The 17,434-nt window shown below is 40.0% G+C and overlaps 1 protein-coding gene across 3 annotated transcripts in view; it reads left to right on the plus strand.

Annotated features, from left to right (window-relative positions):
• Positions 1–17,434, plus strand: part of GLTSCR1L (GLTSCR1 like) — a 45,613-nt gene that overhangs the window by 17,829 nt on the left and 10,350 nt on the right. For 2 of the 3 annotated variants that reach the window (XM_017811671.1, XM_017811670.1), the window contains exons 2-5: positions 7,350–7,398; positions 10,161–10,209; positions 10,290–10,358; positions 15,239–16,939. In XM_017811671.1, the coding sequence (XP_017667160.1) occupies positions 7,355–7,398; positions 10,161–10,209; positions 10,290–10,358; positions 15,239–16,939 (1,863 nt within the window). In that variant the 5' untranslated portion in view covers positions 7,350–7,354. Of the gene's footprint in view, positions 1–5,718; positions 6,764–7,349; positions 7,399–10,160; positions 10,210–10,289; positions 10,359–15,238; positions 16,940–17,434 lie in introns of those variants that run through there. The other variant, XM_017811672.1, reaches the window with a different exon arrangement.

Raw genomic sequence — 17,434 nt, forward strand, 5'->3', positions numbered from 1 at the left:
TGAACTTGTGAGGATTAGTGGGTGTATGTCATAACTTAAACGGTAGTTGCTTCAGGTGCTAGGTATGTTACTGTACACAACTTTGATTATCTCCCACTATAAAGGTTTGACTGCAGCAGTCATTATCTTGCTCCAAAGTGCTGATTTCCAAAGGTCAGTGTTCACTCTCAGAAGTCATGTGCTAGCATGCTGCCAGTCAGGAATAGATTCCATGTATTGGCACAAAACCTACAAGTCTGTAGATTTTCCAAACAGTTTTGTAGATCAGTTTATTTATTTACTTGTAGCTCACCAAGTTTTGATGTTGATTGTATCACACTTTTGGAAGTTTCTGCTCTAAATGTTGCTTTTCTAAGCTAGCCATTATCTTGAGCTTTTTACAGAGTATGGAAATAATATTTTGTTGCTTTGTATCTGAAGTGATCTATTATGGTTGTAGGAAATTCTGAATGACTCTGAGAAAGGGAAGTAATTCTTTTGTGGCAAGCTTGAATATGATTTGAGTGAATTTAAAATCCAGTGTTTACAGCAGTTTAAATACATTTTTTAAGTTACAAAAATCATGTATGGTATATGAAGCATTTGTGAATAGTTGAACCATTTCTGGACAAATCTAGTTTTAATGACACTGCAGATCATAGACCCTACATGAGTTGCATGATGCTGTGGATTGCATAGCATGGTGATTAAAATTTAGGCTGGTAAGGACCACTGGAGCTTACCTGGCCCTGCCCCCTGCTATAAGCAGAACAAGCTTCACTGTTAGGACAGGCTGGTCAGGGCTATTTGAGTTTTGAAAATTTCCAGAGATGGTGATTCCACCCTCTTGCTTGAACATTCTTGTTAGTGAACTTCTTTCTTCCTTGCATTGTGTTGGGATTTTCTATGTTGCATGTTTTGGCTGTTGCCTCATGTCTTGCTGCGTGTTGATGAGCCGAGGCTGTCTTGGCTCATCTGAGTGCCTCTTTTAGCTTGTGGCAGGCTGCAGGTAGCACCTGGGTTTGCCTTCTGTTGTCCAAGCTGAAGAAAAGTAGTTTCCTCATGTGCCTGCAGGATTTTCTTTGCACTCTGTTGTACTCCTTCAAGTTGTTTTGTATTTATTTTAAGAGGAGTGTGTGCGGCAAAACTGAACACAGATTTAAGCTGGGAGCTCACAAATACTGAGTAGAAGGGAATTATCCCTTTCATGGAACTGTTGCCTGCACTGTGGCTGCTGTGAGGGCCATGGTTGTATTAACATGTGTGGCTGCAGCCCCACAGGTGCTTTAAGCTGACTGAAGCACTGCTGCCTTCCGCCCCTATTGAACTACCTGGCTCCCTCATTCCTATTCGTGTTCCCTTGTGCTGGCACTAGCACTATTGTAGCCCTGTGGCAAGCCAGAACCAAATTAAGAAGCTAATCTAAGTTGAAACAGATTGATGTATTTTATCAGATCAATTTTCTGTTCCGGGTGACGGTTCAAAGCCTTGAGCTGGAAAGTGGGTGAGTGGAGGGCAGGACTGCTCTATTCGTCTTTTGTTGGTCTTTTTTGCACTGTAGTAGGTCAGAGTGTTGAAATGAAGGCAGAGGCTTTAAGGCCAAGTAATAACAGTCTCCCAGAGGACTGGCTTTCATAGTTGGGATTTTCTTGTCATTTTTATTACTTTCAACTTTTCTTGTATTCTGTTTGGGAGTGTGCGATAAAGGGCACTCTGGTTATTTCCCAAAGCGGATAGGTAGTGCTGCTTGCACAAGTACATGTGACAAAAGTTGAAGTATATACTGGATTCACCAGTGCAGTAGCAAAGATATGAAATAAAACAGTAGAGGCCTTGCTAGTAAGCTACAGGGAATATCTATGCTGGGTTATGACTAATTAGTGAGGATTGCCCCTTGTAAGTTATTTGGATGCACCCCACTTTGAAGACCACTGGTCTAGAGTACATAACTCTTAATTCCATTAATTGTGTTAAGTTTTATGTTCAAGCTGTCCTGATTTATAATATGGTTTATACCCATTTCATACATCAGTCATTGCTTTGGCCCACTGTACATTAACAAACAGTGAGGAGGACAGAAAACTTGAAAAGACAGTTGGCAAGAAAAGTGGCAAACTTTTCTACCGCTTGTGCTGTAGAGAATGCATTTGGAAAATTCCACAGGACAAGCTTGCTTTTATTAACACACTTTTAAATGATCATCTGTGTCAAGGTCATGTGTTGCTCAAATTTCTAAGTAGACTGAATAACTAGTTGCTTTTAGGTGTGCAGGTACTCTGTCTGATTGTTCACCTCCGCTGTTGCTCTCCTGAAATTAAGAGGACACTAATCGTTTGCTAATCGTTGTTGAAAATAGGCATCAGTTAAAAAGATTTAAACCTGCAGTGTCCTGGTTTCGGCTGGGATGAAGTTGATTTTCATCCTAGTGGCTGGTACAGTGCTGTGTTTTGGATTTAGGATGAGAATAATGTTGATAACAGATGATGTTTTAGTTGTTCCTGAGCAGTGCTTGCACTAAGCCAAGGACTTTTCACCTTCTCATACTGCCCAGCCAGCAAGGGAACTGATTTGTGTTTTCAAGAAGTAACAAATACTGTGACCAGGACTGGAAGGGCCCTGCCTCCAGCCAGGTGGAGGAAGGGGGACTACCCGGTTTATTGGACTGTGTGGATTTGGTGGTCTGGCACATCAAAGCCATAGGAGATAACACTGTGGTGGGCAGTGGTGCACAGTGTACCCTTAATGCCATCAAGTTACAAAGGGACAGAACCTATCTGTATCCATCTGGAGTGACACTGAAGAACATCAGCCAGCAGGTACCACAGGCTGCTAAGACTGAAGTGGCTCAGGTCGATCTGCACTGGCAGTGTCAGGGTGAATTATTTATAGCTTGGTGAGCCCATGACAGCTTAGGCCAGCAAGTAAGAGATGCAACATATAGGTGGGCTTGTGATCTCGGGGTGAACCTGACCACGGATACTACTGCACAGGTTATCCATGAATGTGACACATGGACTGCAGTCAAGCAAGCCAAGTGGCTAAAGCCCCCCTGGCGTGGAGGACAGTGGCTGAAATAGGCAAAGCGCATGGCACTGAGTTGGGTGTATCACCTTCCCTGTCCTGCATGAGCCTCTGGGAAAATCAAACGATACAATGGACAGTTAAAGGTCACATTGAGAGCAAGGGGTACTGGGACATTCAAACATTTTGATACACATTTAGCAAAAGCCATCTGATTAGTTTACACTAGGGGGTTTGCTAATTGGGCTGGCCCTGCCCAATCAGAACTTCTGCATACTGTAGAAGGGGATAAAGTTCCTATAGTGCACACAGAAAAATATGCTGGGGAAGCCAGTCTGGGTTATTCCTGTTTCAGGCAAAGGCAAGCCCATCCATGGGATTGCATTTACTCAGGGTCCTGGGTGCACTTAGTGGTTAATGCAGAAGGATGGGGAAGGCCTCTATGAACCTCAAGGGGATTTGGCTTTTTGTGAGAACAACCAATGATTCGAATTGTATGATTTAGGATGAGAATGATGTTGATAACACACTGATGTTTTAGTTGTTGCTGGGCAGTGACTGCTCCTAAGCCAAGGACTTTGCACCTTCTCACATCACCCCACCAGTGAGGAGACTGGAGGTGGGCAAGAAGCTGGAAGGGGACACAGCCGGCAGAGCTGACCCCAACTGACCAAAAGAATATCCCATTCCATGTGACATCATGCAGAACAATAAAACTGAAGGGAATTGGTTGGTGGGTGATGGCCTGCTGCTTAGATTGAGCTGGACATCAGTCAGCAGGTGGTGAGCACTGTGCATCCCTTGTTTGCATATTCTTTTATCATTGCTGTTATTTTTTTTTCTGTCATATTAAGCTGTTTTTGTCTCAGCTCCTGAGTATGACCTTTTTTTCCCTGATTCCCTCCCCCATTCTGTTTTTGGGAAGCAAAGCAAGGTGGCTGTGTGGTGCTTTGCTGCCTGCCAGGTTAAACCACAATATGCAGTTCCATGGTTTATGTCAATTTTGGGTATGTGTGGTGAAATAGGAACAGAATTTAGTCTAAATAAGTAGGTTTCTGGCTTGTCTGTGATCTTGATTGTTCTTTCACAGACCACATACCCCTGTGAGTGCTGTTCAAATTGCATGTTGGTCCTGTGGTACTTCACAAAAGCACTGCCGTGCAGCACCTTGTTAGTGCCATGATTTGTGGGGATAGCAAGATGGTAGTGATCTATCTGTGCTTTATTTGCAGTTTTCGAGGTGTGGGAGCATGTAGCCCCTCGTGCAGTGAATGCTGATTGGAATGACTTCTGAATGTAGCAAGAGCTGTGTATGATAAGTGGCTCTGTGATGTACAGTGATCAGCTGTATGAAAACTTGGAGATGGTTTTATACAGGTTAGCCCATTGGTAAACTAGCCTTAAAAATGAAAAAGGTGACATATTTCTTTTTCGTGTGTGACAGAATTCTGCTAGTGATGACAAGAACGTTGTTAAAGCTTGTTAGGAAGTTGCACTTCAGGAAGGAACTGGTTTTGATTCTTGATGTTTATAAAAAATGCAACTGTTTTCTTAGGGGCTTATTGTCCATCATAAACTGGTAGGCTTTTAGAGTATGTTGGATAATCTTTCTTGTATCATGTTTATCTAATAAAACCAACTGTATGTTCACCTAAAGGGCGTTATAATAGTGAAGAATATGTATTACCATTAAGATCTCCTTTAATCAGTGCTTTCATGCATTTTATTTTCCTTCTGATCATTATATGTGAGTTTTGAAGAATTCAGTGAAATTACCCAATTTCTCTGAATTTGTGTTAGTTGTTTTAATACCCACAGGAGTATCGATTGAGCAAAGTTCTATGTTGCCACTTTTGCTAATGGTGAACCCTTATTTTAATAAAATCACAGAGAATATTTAGTTAGGTAAAGCAAAGACATTGTATTTAAATAATGCTGTCAGTATTGCCATAGACACATGGGATGGGATATTCAAAAGCAGTGTGAAAACGAAGATAATTTTGACTTTTGAATTTTGGTTAGCTAGGAGTCTTTGGAACCTTGCTCTTGAGAGATGGGTATGCTTTCAGCTGTTAGAGGAAATAACAGCTTTCTGTAAGCAGTACAGTTAAAGCAGAATTTTAATCACTTAATGCTATTCGCTTATTAATTTGATCTTAGTAATGTATATTTACATTAAATTTTGTGACATCGTACAATGTCATGCAGTTTGCTGAGAATTAAATTGCAAGATCAGTGCTCAAGCTGGTGGCTGTATGCAATAGTAAGCAGATGTAATACTGAATCATGGGAGAAATTACTTTTCTTAAGATGCATAATCACCTCATGAATGCTGATTTTTGTCAGCATTTGGCGTAGTTTTCTGTAGCCATCCTTTGTTTTCCTGTTCTCCCAGAGAGGTGATACTGAATGATCCTTACAGTGACATGTACTCTGTTTCTGCTTCACCCTCACTGTAAGCGTAAAACACAGCTAAAGAAAAAACCCAAATAAGGCTATAGAGTATAGAGGACACAGTACCCTCTGCCAGTCTACAGCATAAACTATTTTCAGAATCAGTGGAGTTGAGAAAAATTTCAGGAAAGAGGTTATAGAATCACAGGACAGCTGAGGTGGGAAAGGATGTCTGCAAATAACCTCATCCCCTGTCCTGCTCACAGCAGGCTCAGCCAGAGCAGACAGGTCAAGGCTGTAGTCCAGCTGGGTTCTGTATATCTCCAAGGATAGAGTCTCCATAACCTTGCTGGAAAACCTGAGCCTAGTATTTGACTACCCTCAGAGTTTTTAAAAGAAATAGAAGTTTTTTATTATGTTTAAGTAGACTTTTTTGGTTTATATTTTTTCAATTTGTGCCCCTTGCCTCTTGTTTGTTCACTGGATGCCAGTAAGAAGAGTTTGGCTCAATACTCTTAACATCTTTCCACCAGGTATTTATACACACGGCTAAGATCTTCCCATAGCCTTCTGTTTCTCAGGCAGAATGGTCCTGGTGCTCTCAGCCTCTTGTATATTGGGTTCTCCAGTCCCTTCATTGTCTGAATCCCTATGGAGATCTGTATGAGAGACGGCCTGAAGAACGATTCACATGAATCTCTGGTCAGGGACAGTAAACTTCTGTTTGGCAAGAAGTAAGAGAGAGCAAAAGGAATTAAAACCAAAACTGTTTTAATACATTTGAGTGATCAGTATGATAGCAGAGTTTTTAAGGGAAGTTTAGAAAAAAACAAGCATGGAATGCACTGATCAACTTGAGGTGATTTAAAAATACTGTAAAGATGAGATAGGAGAGCTTAGGTGGAAGCCAGGGTACCAAGAGGTTTTGGAAACACTAGCATCGGTTGATAATTGAACCGGTGGGTTAGATGGGATGGTCTTGAGAGTTACTGACAAGAACAAAGGAGAAGGTATAGTCTCAGATGATATTCCGAGAGTTACGGTGAACGGGAGACCCCAGAAGCTTGAAGGAACAGCGATAGGAGGAGAGAATTATGGAATATGTTTGATACAGGCAGCACCTGATGGAGTCAGCAGTGCATAAGAGGGTTGGTGGTCACCATACCGTGAAGCTAAAAATGCTCTGCACACAGTAAGGAGATAGTTGCCCTCAGATTGGCTCGTGGCAATGAATTCCCTCCCCACCCGTTTTTAAAAGGACTGTCAGAACACTGCATTGTTAATCACAAGTTCATTGAAGTACACTTCGGAATATTGCCACGGAGAAACTGGAAGTGGCCACAGTGTCATTTAACTATTGCTAAGAAAGGTCTGTTAGAAAATAGTGTTCTTTTTAATGTTTTGTCATGTCTCGGCTGTAGTTTTGGTTCTAGACTATAGCAGCCCCCTCATGATACTGCCTTTAATTTGTTTACCTTTTTGTCTGCTCAGTATTATAGCCACTAATTTGTAACAGCCTTTGTAGGTTCTGTAGTGTTTGGTTATTCCCTCACTGGTATTAACTGGGAATAAAGTCCTATAGAAGCACTTTAACTGGAGTCTTAGATTGCATTCAGTGTCAACGTTTTTACTACCTTAAGTCACAGAAGTTCTGTTTAATCAGTTTGGTGAATCATTTGTCTTTCGCTGGTTTAAAATTATAAAAATCCCCTGGAGGGTAAAACATTGCAGGGGATTTTGTAAATCTTTGCAGTGACTGAATTTGATTTTAAGATAAACCAGCAGATGTCTGTAGAAAGTGCAAATTTATTTAAGAACTTTGCCAGTAGTAAACAACTGTCAGCTTCATAAATTGTTTTATAAAAAAAGTGAGATATTCTAAATTGGTTTTGTTGTTGAAAGCAAACTGTTATGTGATACATATCAAATATCCATCCTCTCCTTCTTCGTTCTAGTTGTCATGGATGATGACGATGATGAATCCTGTCTCCTTGATCTTATTGGGTAAGTTTTCCATAAGCAATTATTGCAGAAAAGTTGGAAATAACAATTTTGCAAAATCATCTTCTAGAAGGTGATTATATCTCAGTATTGTCTAAGGATGAGGTGACCGGCAAATGAAATGGGCAGATATGATTCACTTCTTCCATGTGGAGATCTGTGTATCCCAAAGCCTTCAATCCCAGTGCATACTAGCTAACACTTCACTTGCTGACACTCTCCTCAGGAGGGGCTAGGGAATGTGTCCTCATGGAGTTTGGATTCTCTTCTCAGCTACTGGTAGTGTCAGATCAGTGTCGAAGTACATTACTAGAGATGTTGTTACAAACTTCATTGCAAATAACTATTTTTTTTTTAATGAAAATCTAAAGATCTCAGGTTTTTTTGAGTAGTGGAACTAAGTATTTTATTAATACTCTGCTTGCAGTGTTCTAAAGGGAAAGATGAAATGATTTTTTTCATACTTATAAATACACATTTGTATGTAGATGTTAGAAAAAAAATAATTACTCCCTGTACTTTAAAGTATTCACAACGAACAAGAATTTATCAACATTTTGCTCAAAGATACTTGATTTTAGTAAAATTGAGGATTTTAAGTGGTCCTCTGGGTTGGTGGTTTTTTTCCCCTGTGTGTGGTCTCCCCCTGCCTCCCCATTATATCCCTAACAGATTTATTTGGAGTTTTATAATTCTCTATGGGAATCTAAAAAAATAATTAAGATAGCTGAGTCTTGAGCAAGTTTTTTGTGGATTTTATATGTGACAAGTTACCTTCCTTTAGCTACCATGCACGTCAGTACTCAGGAACAGATAATATGCTATAATACATAGCAGAAGATAATTGAGCTTTTCATGAGTGATATTTTGTTCAAACTCTACCAGAAGTTACTCTGACATCAGTCTCGTAGCAGTTGCTAAATGATCATTTCCAGCTCATACAAGAAGTTTTTTACTGTTTTAAGTGTAGTAACTTGATAGGCTTTTTACCTTTCTTACACACGGAAAACTTCCAGTGAAACCAGTGAGAGCTTTAACTTCAGAAAAAACAAAATGCCACCGTGGTGGCTGCTGTAATTTGAGGGTTGCTCTTTTGAGGGTTGCTCTGTGGATGCTGTTGCAAAAGCACTGCTGTGCAGTGTACTGTTGCACAAGGTTACTGATTGTGGCAGTATGAAAACACTTCCTGCCTGAAACATAAAGATGATCCTGGGATAATTAAGTGCTCTGGCATGAGGGTGAATCGTGAGGATCCTGGTACAAGATCACAGGTGGTCCAGAGAATGAAGTGCTCTCTATACAGATGAGTGTTTGTGTGAAAAATTACAGTGTTCTTCCTGCTGCTGGCAGAAATAATTGTCTTAAGCACCTAGAAGAATGGAAAACACGTTTTCTTTTTTCCGTGTGATCTATGATTTGGTAAGTGCCTTTTAAAATTCCTTCCTTACTAAAGACAATATTTAAGGTGATGAAGTGTTCTTAATTTTTAATTGCATTTTTCATGATTGAAAGACAGTGAGGGTAATTAGTACTAAATGGCCTGGTTATTTTACTGATAAAACATGTAATCATGATAGAGCCCCATATGAGACCATGAGTTCTGTGCTGCTTAATTCTTGAAATTCAGTGTAATCTACTGTGAAAATGACATTTTCATTTTAAAATATGTGTAACCACTTCAATGTTGTAAGCATAATATACCATAAGGTCCCTGCCAAGTACTATCAAATACGTCTTTTGTAAACAACTTTTGTGAAAAAGAGGAGTAAACATATGTTTTGCTTTTAGAAGAGTAGTTGTAAACCTAAAAGATCTTTAACTTGTTCCCTCTTTATTTTCTAGGATGATCAAGCAAGAAGGAGATGCTTTCAGTGCTTCTAAAAAATGTTGTATTATTATGTGTTAATCAATAAACATGTTTTAAAATAAGAAACCTGTCAATTTAGTCTTTATGCTAATGGACATGTTAGGAAATGCCATATAATTGTTGCGTTAGAATAATCCCACGTAACACAGCCTTTTACTGTTTTTACTTGGTCTATATATGTCTATTAATGTATTTTTTATTTGTTTGAATTCCCAGTACTCATTGTGTCAGACCAGAATTTTCATCTGAGTTTTAATCAGCGGTAGTGCTAAGTTAATGAAATACACTGAAAGTCATAATATTTAGCTGGTTATTTCTGTGGTTGATTTCGCTTGGAAAAGGTGCCACATTTTCTCCGTGAGAGGACTGTTACTCTGGCAATCATAAGTTTTTATTAATATATGTTAAGGGCAGCAGAAAACGTGTCAAAGATTCAGGTTTCTAAATACCCATTATTAGATATGAGCTAAACAAGGCATTATAGTTTAGCTGTAGAAAAGGTGGTACCTGTTTTAGTTCTCATGTTATTTGGTGGTAGTACATTCCTTAGGTTTTGTACTGTGTCTTGTCATAAAATACCATGTGTTTTAAGAGCGTGTGAGTAATCCTTATAAAGGGAAGTAGAGTGCAACTAAGATTTTGTGATCAGCATAGCTTATTGCTTGAAATGCCTTGTTACAGTGGCAGCAAATACAATTAACATCTGAAAATTGTCCTGATGCAGAAACAGAAATCCTCAGATGATATAAAGTTTCAACTTTGCATTGGATTCAGTGAAAGAAGTGTATTTTTACTACAAACCTGATTTATATGAATACAGCATGTGCCTTTGTTAAATTAGTCTCATCAGTAGAACTTCCAAAAAGTGCTAACTTCTTTATTGTTTTTCCCCCTTAAGGGACCCACAGGCGCTGAATTATTTTCTCCATGGACCTAGTAGTAAATCTGTAAGTAGCATTCCTGTGTGTTAGATATAGAAAGCTTCACTGAGTGTATTATTTCTAAAGTTATTTCTGTCTTTTACCAGAGCAATGAAGACTTGACTAATGCAGAATATTCTGTAGCCAACTCAAATTCAATTTTCGCCAACTCCAATGTAAGTGGTCAGAAGAGAAATTATATTTATTGAGATTGCATGCTTCTGTGTGGCTTTGCTTGGCCTTCATAAAACTGAATGAAGTAGATGTGGGTTTTGACCCTTTTCCTATGAAAATTCTGAATGCTGACATAGAACTGCCCCTCCCATGCTGTTAGTATTTTAAGTATTTTGGTGGGGAATTAATTAAAAATACTGCACTGTTGGGACATGTTTTGTAAATATGTAAACCAGCTTGCTGAGCAGTGGAAATGCTCTCTGGTGTAGCTCCCTTCAGTAAACTGACCTTGCAACTTTAGTGATTGTAGATTTAGTAGTGCTCAAATATAGACCTTAAGAGTTAGTCATGCATACATTTCCTGTGTATATTAGGATGGGTTTTTTTCTTACTTTAAGTAGAATCTGAGCTGGCAATTTTTTTAAATTAATGATTATTTTTTTCCCTTTTTTTTTATTTTGGACTGAATAGCTAGCTTGGGTTGTTTCCTTCCTGTAACTTCTGTGTTAGGGAAGTCACTTTAAATTCATTAGGTGTTGCAAGGAGTCTTCAGTGTTCTTTCTTGCCAGGAATCTATTGCAGCCCTGGACCAAGTGTCACACAATGAGGTTGTGGAATCCCAATCCTTGGTGATAAAGCCAAGACTGATCTGCTCTAGTGTTGGCGGAGTCCTGCTTTGTGTAGAAGTTTGGACTGGATGACTTAGGGAGATTCCTTCTGACCCACATTTCTTTGATTTCATTGCTGTGGCTTTAACAAAAAAAAACAACTGACTTCTTAATCCCACAATTAAGTTATTTGAATACATAGAGTAGGATTTTCTTGGTAATTCCTCTTTCTGTTGTATTGTTATCTTGACTCTTGTGTGTTTGTCCCATGTTCATAACAGATACATGGATATACTTGTAGGGGTGTAGGGACCTTAAATAATTGGCATAAGTAAATTCTAAAAACTGTGTATCTGTGTGTGGAGAACTAGTGACTTTCCTGTAGGTACAGTATTGGAATGTGAAGTATTTGCTCTGTTCTTCCCCTTTCAACATCATTATTAAATATTGTAAAAGAAGTTTGTCACGTTGAGTGACAATTCTTTCTCCAGATGAGCTGGTTGAGATAATGGTCATGGAGTAGAGTACCATCTGTAATAGGGTGTGCCCAGTTTTCAGTTCACCAGGAGCTGTGGTTTCAACTTGGTACCAGGCTTGCCATTAGCAGACAGCAGCTCCCTGTAGGCATCATTGGCAGAGTGGGTTTTGAGGACTCATCCTAAGAAAAACAAGGTTTCAGGAGAAGAGGGTGACATATGACATGCATTTGTCATAGCCTAGACTTCCTACTTCTTTGTAGACATTCATCTGATAAGCATGTGTGGATGTGCAGAAGTCAGGTGTTTCTGGTGTATTTTCAGAAAGTGAGAGGAAGTGGGAGATTCCACATAAGGTGGATTTGTTGCATAGGGAGTAGCAGTTGGAGGAAACAAAAGTATTTGGTGAAAGCCAAGAGCTTTCTGGTATATGAAATTAGGGGAGTAGGTAATCTAGAAAGCAGGTAGTCAGAGGAGCAGGGATTCCTAGTGTATGTTCCTAGGATGACACACTGCATTTTCATTCTCGGCACTTGTTCCTCTCCTGCTCTGTCCTCATCCTTTTATATGTTCGTAATGAATACCAATGCCATCTTCTCTTCCCTCCTTCCTGTGAGAGCCCTGTGCTGACCTAAGTGATGAACAACTTGATTACAAATAGAGATTCTTACAAATTCCAAATAGAGAGTGCCTTGTGAAGGAACAGGTGCTATCTAAAATATAAATATAAACAGACTTCACACTCCTTGCTTATCATATGGGATACCCAAAAAGTTAAAGGCTTCTGAATTTTTTTGTCATTAAAGTTTTTGCAGATACTGAAAGTTCTGTCTTTGTATATATTCAGAATTGCTACCATGAAGTAGGATTGACTGTCTTGATGCCCGTCTCATGCCTTTCAGTGGCAGAGTTTACAAATTCAGTATCAAGGGTTCAGTGCCTCAGCGGGTAAGCATGCTCAGCCAACACCTAACACAAGCAAGATTCAATTCCTCCTGCCTGAAGGACAAGAAAGCACTGTCCACTCTTCCCACACCCTTACACTACCCCCACCCCCATCCTCTCCTTCCCCAAGTTGAACGATTCCATACCAGCTCTGCTGATTCCAGGTTGGTTTTCTGTGGCGGTTGGCAGTGTCTGTTACAACCCTCCTGAGAGGGTTCCTTAGCCATTGCCCTGTTACCTGGGTTGTACTGGGTGACTGCTTCCATTATCCTATTACAGTATAGTAGGACAGCATAAGAGAGCAGAATATTCATGGAGACAGTGAGAATAAGACTCTTGTTGGTAATCAGATTCATGAAGTTGCTTGATTTCTTGCTGCATTTAGCCTGGTGTTCTGCATGGCTTTTCTGAATCTGGACAGCAGGTGATTCAGATACTAACTTTGAAGGGCTCTTGTTCCAGTTTATGCACATAAAATTGGTTTTGGATGTTAAACAGTTGTGGGTGCAGGAAATGAAACTTGGGAGTGTCTATTCCAATGGGAGAGTTTCAAGCTATTAATCTTGATTGCATGTAATATTATTTATTATTGTTATTATTGGAAGTAGTAATAATTGTATTGTTAATACAACTAACTGGAACTTTTTAAGTTACACGGTCATTAAAGATTTCAGATCAGTCATTGTACCTGCAGACAAATTAGATACAGTAGGGAATTCTCCTGAAGAACCTGACAGTTAAGAGTCTTAGTAATTCCCTAGTGATTCCTTTTTTGCTTTGCCCGATGGTAGCTGGGTACAGTTGAGGATCTGAGCTTTAGGTGTTCATGAGATGCAGGCACTAGTTTAATTCCTCTGGTAGTTTTGTAGTTGTAATCTGAAAATACTTTATTTAATCTTAATAACAATCCTTTAATATTTCAAAACATGACCTAAGTGTCAAAAACCACACAGGCTGTTTTAGAAACAGATTGGGGTAAAATTCTGAATAAATATGCTTGGGGAACTGAAGTTGGGGTGGGGACGTTGTTGCATGTGATAATTATGGCTTGCAGCATCTTCACGCTGTTTACATGAGGTGAGAACAAGCGTCTGTGACCTTCAAGGAGTGAAGGCTCAGAGTATGAACGTGACTGATAATTGCACACCCATGGTTTACATTTATCCTGACCTAAAAAGCCACTGGATGTTGTTTTTGAACAGCTGAGATATAATTATGCAATGGAGAAAGACGTACTCTGCCTAACTTGAAACTACTGCAAGTATTATTATGCATTTAAATTGTCATTCCATCTGCAGAAACCTGATACTTTGTGTTGTCTAGAGTTTCTGGACAGAATTTTGTTTTAGGAAAATCTTAGACACAGTTGTGCTGGTTTAAAGGTAAACCGGCAGGAGAAATGAACCCAGCTAAAAAGAGATTGTAAGTCAGAGTTACAATTTAAGAAAAAATAATACAATAATACAATTATACGGACAAACAATTGGTTTTAACCCACAAAACCCAGACGTATAACCCAGCACTCTGGGACATGAACAGAATGGTGTTCACTGGCTCCTGTGCTGAGCCCCACGTGGTCCCCCTGAGTCCAAAGTAAAAGGGGAGGAAAACCTGTTCGTGAGAGTGCTGGTCGAAGTCTGGTCAAGAGTGGTGGCTGCAGTCTGGTTGAAGTTCTGATCCTCCTCTGGATCCGACGAGTGGTACCAGAAGTCCCAAGACCTCAAAATTATATAGACTTATGTTTGAGTGGGAATGCCCAGTACCTTCCCTAGGGCGGGGAATGATTGTGAGTCGTGGGATATTTTTGGAATTCTTGTTGGCCAGCTAGCAGACATGACCCCTCAGGCTGGGTGTGGAGGTGCTAATGACTCCCCGGAGAGGAGTTATCACACCTGAGTCATTGGTGTGAGGATAGGAATATCTTCCTATCTCACAGGCTTTTTAACACCTGGCTTATAGCCTGAGGGGTCAGGTGTGCTCTGGGCAGCTGCTGCGAATGGTCTATTGTTAACAGTTCCTGGGAAATGTCATAGAGGGTGTAGAATACAGAGCTTGGGTTACACCCACACAGTGATGAACTGGTTCTGACTGCTCTAACTAGGACAACAGTAGACAAGAGCAAATAGGTTCTCATTTTCTTTAGCACGGTGTTTATGGATGTAGATTTGAAGGATTTTTTTCATTAAAGCCACTTAATATTTGTGGTAGTTTCAAAGTTTATAGTTCTCAGTAATCTTTTTAGTAGCATAAACCACAAAGTCTGTAGCACTACTTTTCTTACTGCTTTATTTCTAAAATTTTTCTTAAAGAATTAGAATAATTCCTTCTTAACTTTATGAAATGGTCACAAGTTTACACTAAGTGATTATAGAAATGCTGATAGGATTTTAGAGAGGGATGTCATTTGCTAGAAGTCAGCTTTCTCCTTCCTTTTCCCTGCTATTACTGCTGCTACTGAAGCCTTGCCCGAAATTGAATTACAGTGGAGATGTTTTCACTCCTCCTTTCTTTTATCCTTTTGTCTGTCCAGTGCTCAGATTGAGGAAGGGAAAATGGTACTTAAAGAGCGTTTCAAATCCTCTTGAAACAGTGCAGCTGCAGAGCTAGATGGTGTGGAATTGGGAGATTTGAGATGGGAAATGAAAGTAGTGCTCCAGCAGTCTGTTTGAGGGCACGAGTGAGATGTCAGTGATATATGTGTTTGTGCTGGCCCACTGTATGGGGTGAATGTCACCTTATATGTGCTATGTGAAGAGTGGAATTTTGTGTAGAAAATTTGCTTGCATGAAGAAAAATGAGAAAACGAGGTAGATGTTGAAGTTTATGAAAATTATTTCTTGTTTTGCATTTCAGAGCACTGATCCTAAGTCGTCTGTAAAAGGTGTAAGCGGTCAGCTTGGAGAGGGGCCTAGTGATGGACTGCAGCTGTCCAGTAGCCTTCAGTTTCTTGAAGATGAACTTGTATCGTCTCCTTTGCCTGATCTTACTGAGGATCAGCCTTTTGATATTCTTCAGAAGTCCTTGCAGGAGGCCAATATTACTGAACAGACTTTGGCAGAAGAGGCATATTTGGATGCCAGCGTAGGTTCTAGCCAACAGTTTGCACAAGCTCAGCTTCATCCTTCTTCATCAGCATCCTTTACTCAGGCTTCTAATGTTTCTAATTACTCAGGTCAGACGTTGCAACCTATAGGAGTTACTCAAGTGGTACAGCAACCTGTTGGAGCATCTTTTGCAAGCAATACAGTCGGTGTGCAACATGGCTTTATGCAACATGTCGGAATTAGTGTTCCCAGCCAGCATTTGTCTAATAGCAGCCAGATCAGTGGTTCTGGGCAGATACAGCTAATTGGTTCATTTAGTAATCAACCTTCCATGATGACCATTAATAACCTCGATGGATCTCAGATAATATTGAAAGGCAATGGTCAGCAAACACCTGCAAACATGAGTAGTGGGCTCTTGGTTCACAGACAAACTCCAAATGGGAACTCGCTGTTCAGTAACTCAAATTCAAGTCCAGTAGCACAACCTGTAACTGTTCCATTTAACAGCACAAATTTTCAGACTTCGTTGCCTGTCCATAATATCATCATTCAAAGGGGTTTGGCACCAAACTCTAACAAAGTTCCTATTAATATCCAACCAAAGCCGATTCAGATGGGTCAGCAGACTGCTTACAATGTGAATAACTTGGGAATACAGCAACATCATGTACAGCAAGGGATTCCCTTTGCTTCTGCAAACTCACCTCAAAGTTCAGTAGTTGGTCCTCATATGTCTGTTAATATTGTTAATCAACAAAATACAAGAAAATCAGTTACACCTCAGACAGTTAGCAATGCTGGAGGTAGTATTGTTATCCATTCTCCTATGGGACAGCCTCACGCATCTCAAAACCAGTTTCTCATACCTACAAGTTTGTCTGTTAATTCTAATTCAGTTCATCATGTCCAGGCCATAAATGGACAGCTTCTTCAGACTCAGCCTTCACAGCTGGTCCCTGGCCAAGTGTCTGCTGAGCATGTAATGCTCAACAGGAACTCTACAAACATGCTAAGAGCCAACCAGTCGTATTCAGGACAGATGCTGAATAATCAGAACACAGCTGTTCAGCTTGTTTCTGGCCAGACATTCACAGCTCCTGGAAACCAAGTTATAGTAAACCATGGAACTTCACAAATTGTTGGTGGGCAGGTGCCAATGCAGCAGGCGTCACCAACGGTGTTGCATTTGTCACCCAGTCAAGCTAATGTTTCTCAAGGTAGATCGAGTTTCACTGCGATGTCACCCGGGCAGTCCACAGTCTCAAATATGTCAGCTTCTAACAGATTTGCTGTTGCAAGTTCTTCTGGTTCAGTACATCCTAGCTTGGGACCATCGGTTCAGTCTGTCGCATCAGGAGGAAACTTTACAGGAGATCAGCTCATGCAGAACAGAACTCAAGTTTCTGTCAGTGCATCGCATCGTCTTCCAGCATCCTCTTCCAAATCCGTCAGCACCTTCAGTCACACATCTGGTGGAGTAACACAACAGCAGTTTGCCTTTGGTCAGGTATGAAAGCTGCTTGAGAGTGTAGCCAAAGAAATGCTTCTAAGCTGTGCTGAAAGCTGGTTAGCAAAGTTTAATGTTGCTGCTAATACAGAGAACATTAATTTTGCTGGTTTGTATTGTTCCAGATACTGTGGAACTGCTGAAAACTACTGTAACCCAGAGACATCCTTTCACTTGGTATTTTCTAAATCTGTCACTGAGTGAATGACTCTATCAGTTTGATTAATTCAGAAGACTTGGTGATTTGTAGTAATATTTTCAGAAGTGCTTAGCATTGATCTATTTCTGCTCCTGTTTAAAGGAATGGGCACTGTAGGTTTATACAACTGTGAGCTCTTCTGAAAACCTTACCATAGGCTACATGTAAAGGCTCGGGTATATTCTTAGCACTTAAAAGTCGTTTGACCTCACTAAAACCTATGTACTTTTCAAGGTATGACCTCTTCAAGTTAGAGATGAAAAGGTGTCTTGGGCTTTTTTTTTTTTTTTTTTTTT

The sequence above is a fragment of the Lepidothrix coronata genome, unplaced genomic scaffold, assembly GCF_001604755.1.
Source record: "Lepidothrix coronata isolate B3197 unplaced genomic scaffold, Lepidothrix_coronata-1.0 Scaffold33, whole genome shotgun sequence".
NCBI lineage: Eukaryota > Metazoa > Chordata > Aves > Passeriformes > Pipridae > Lepidothrix > Lepidothrix coronata.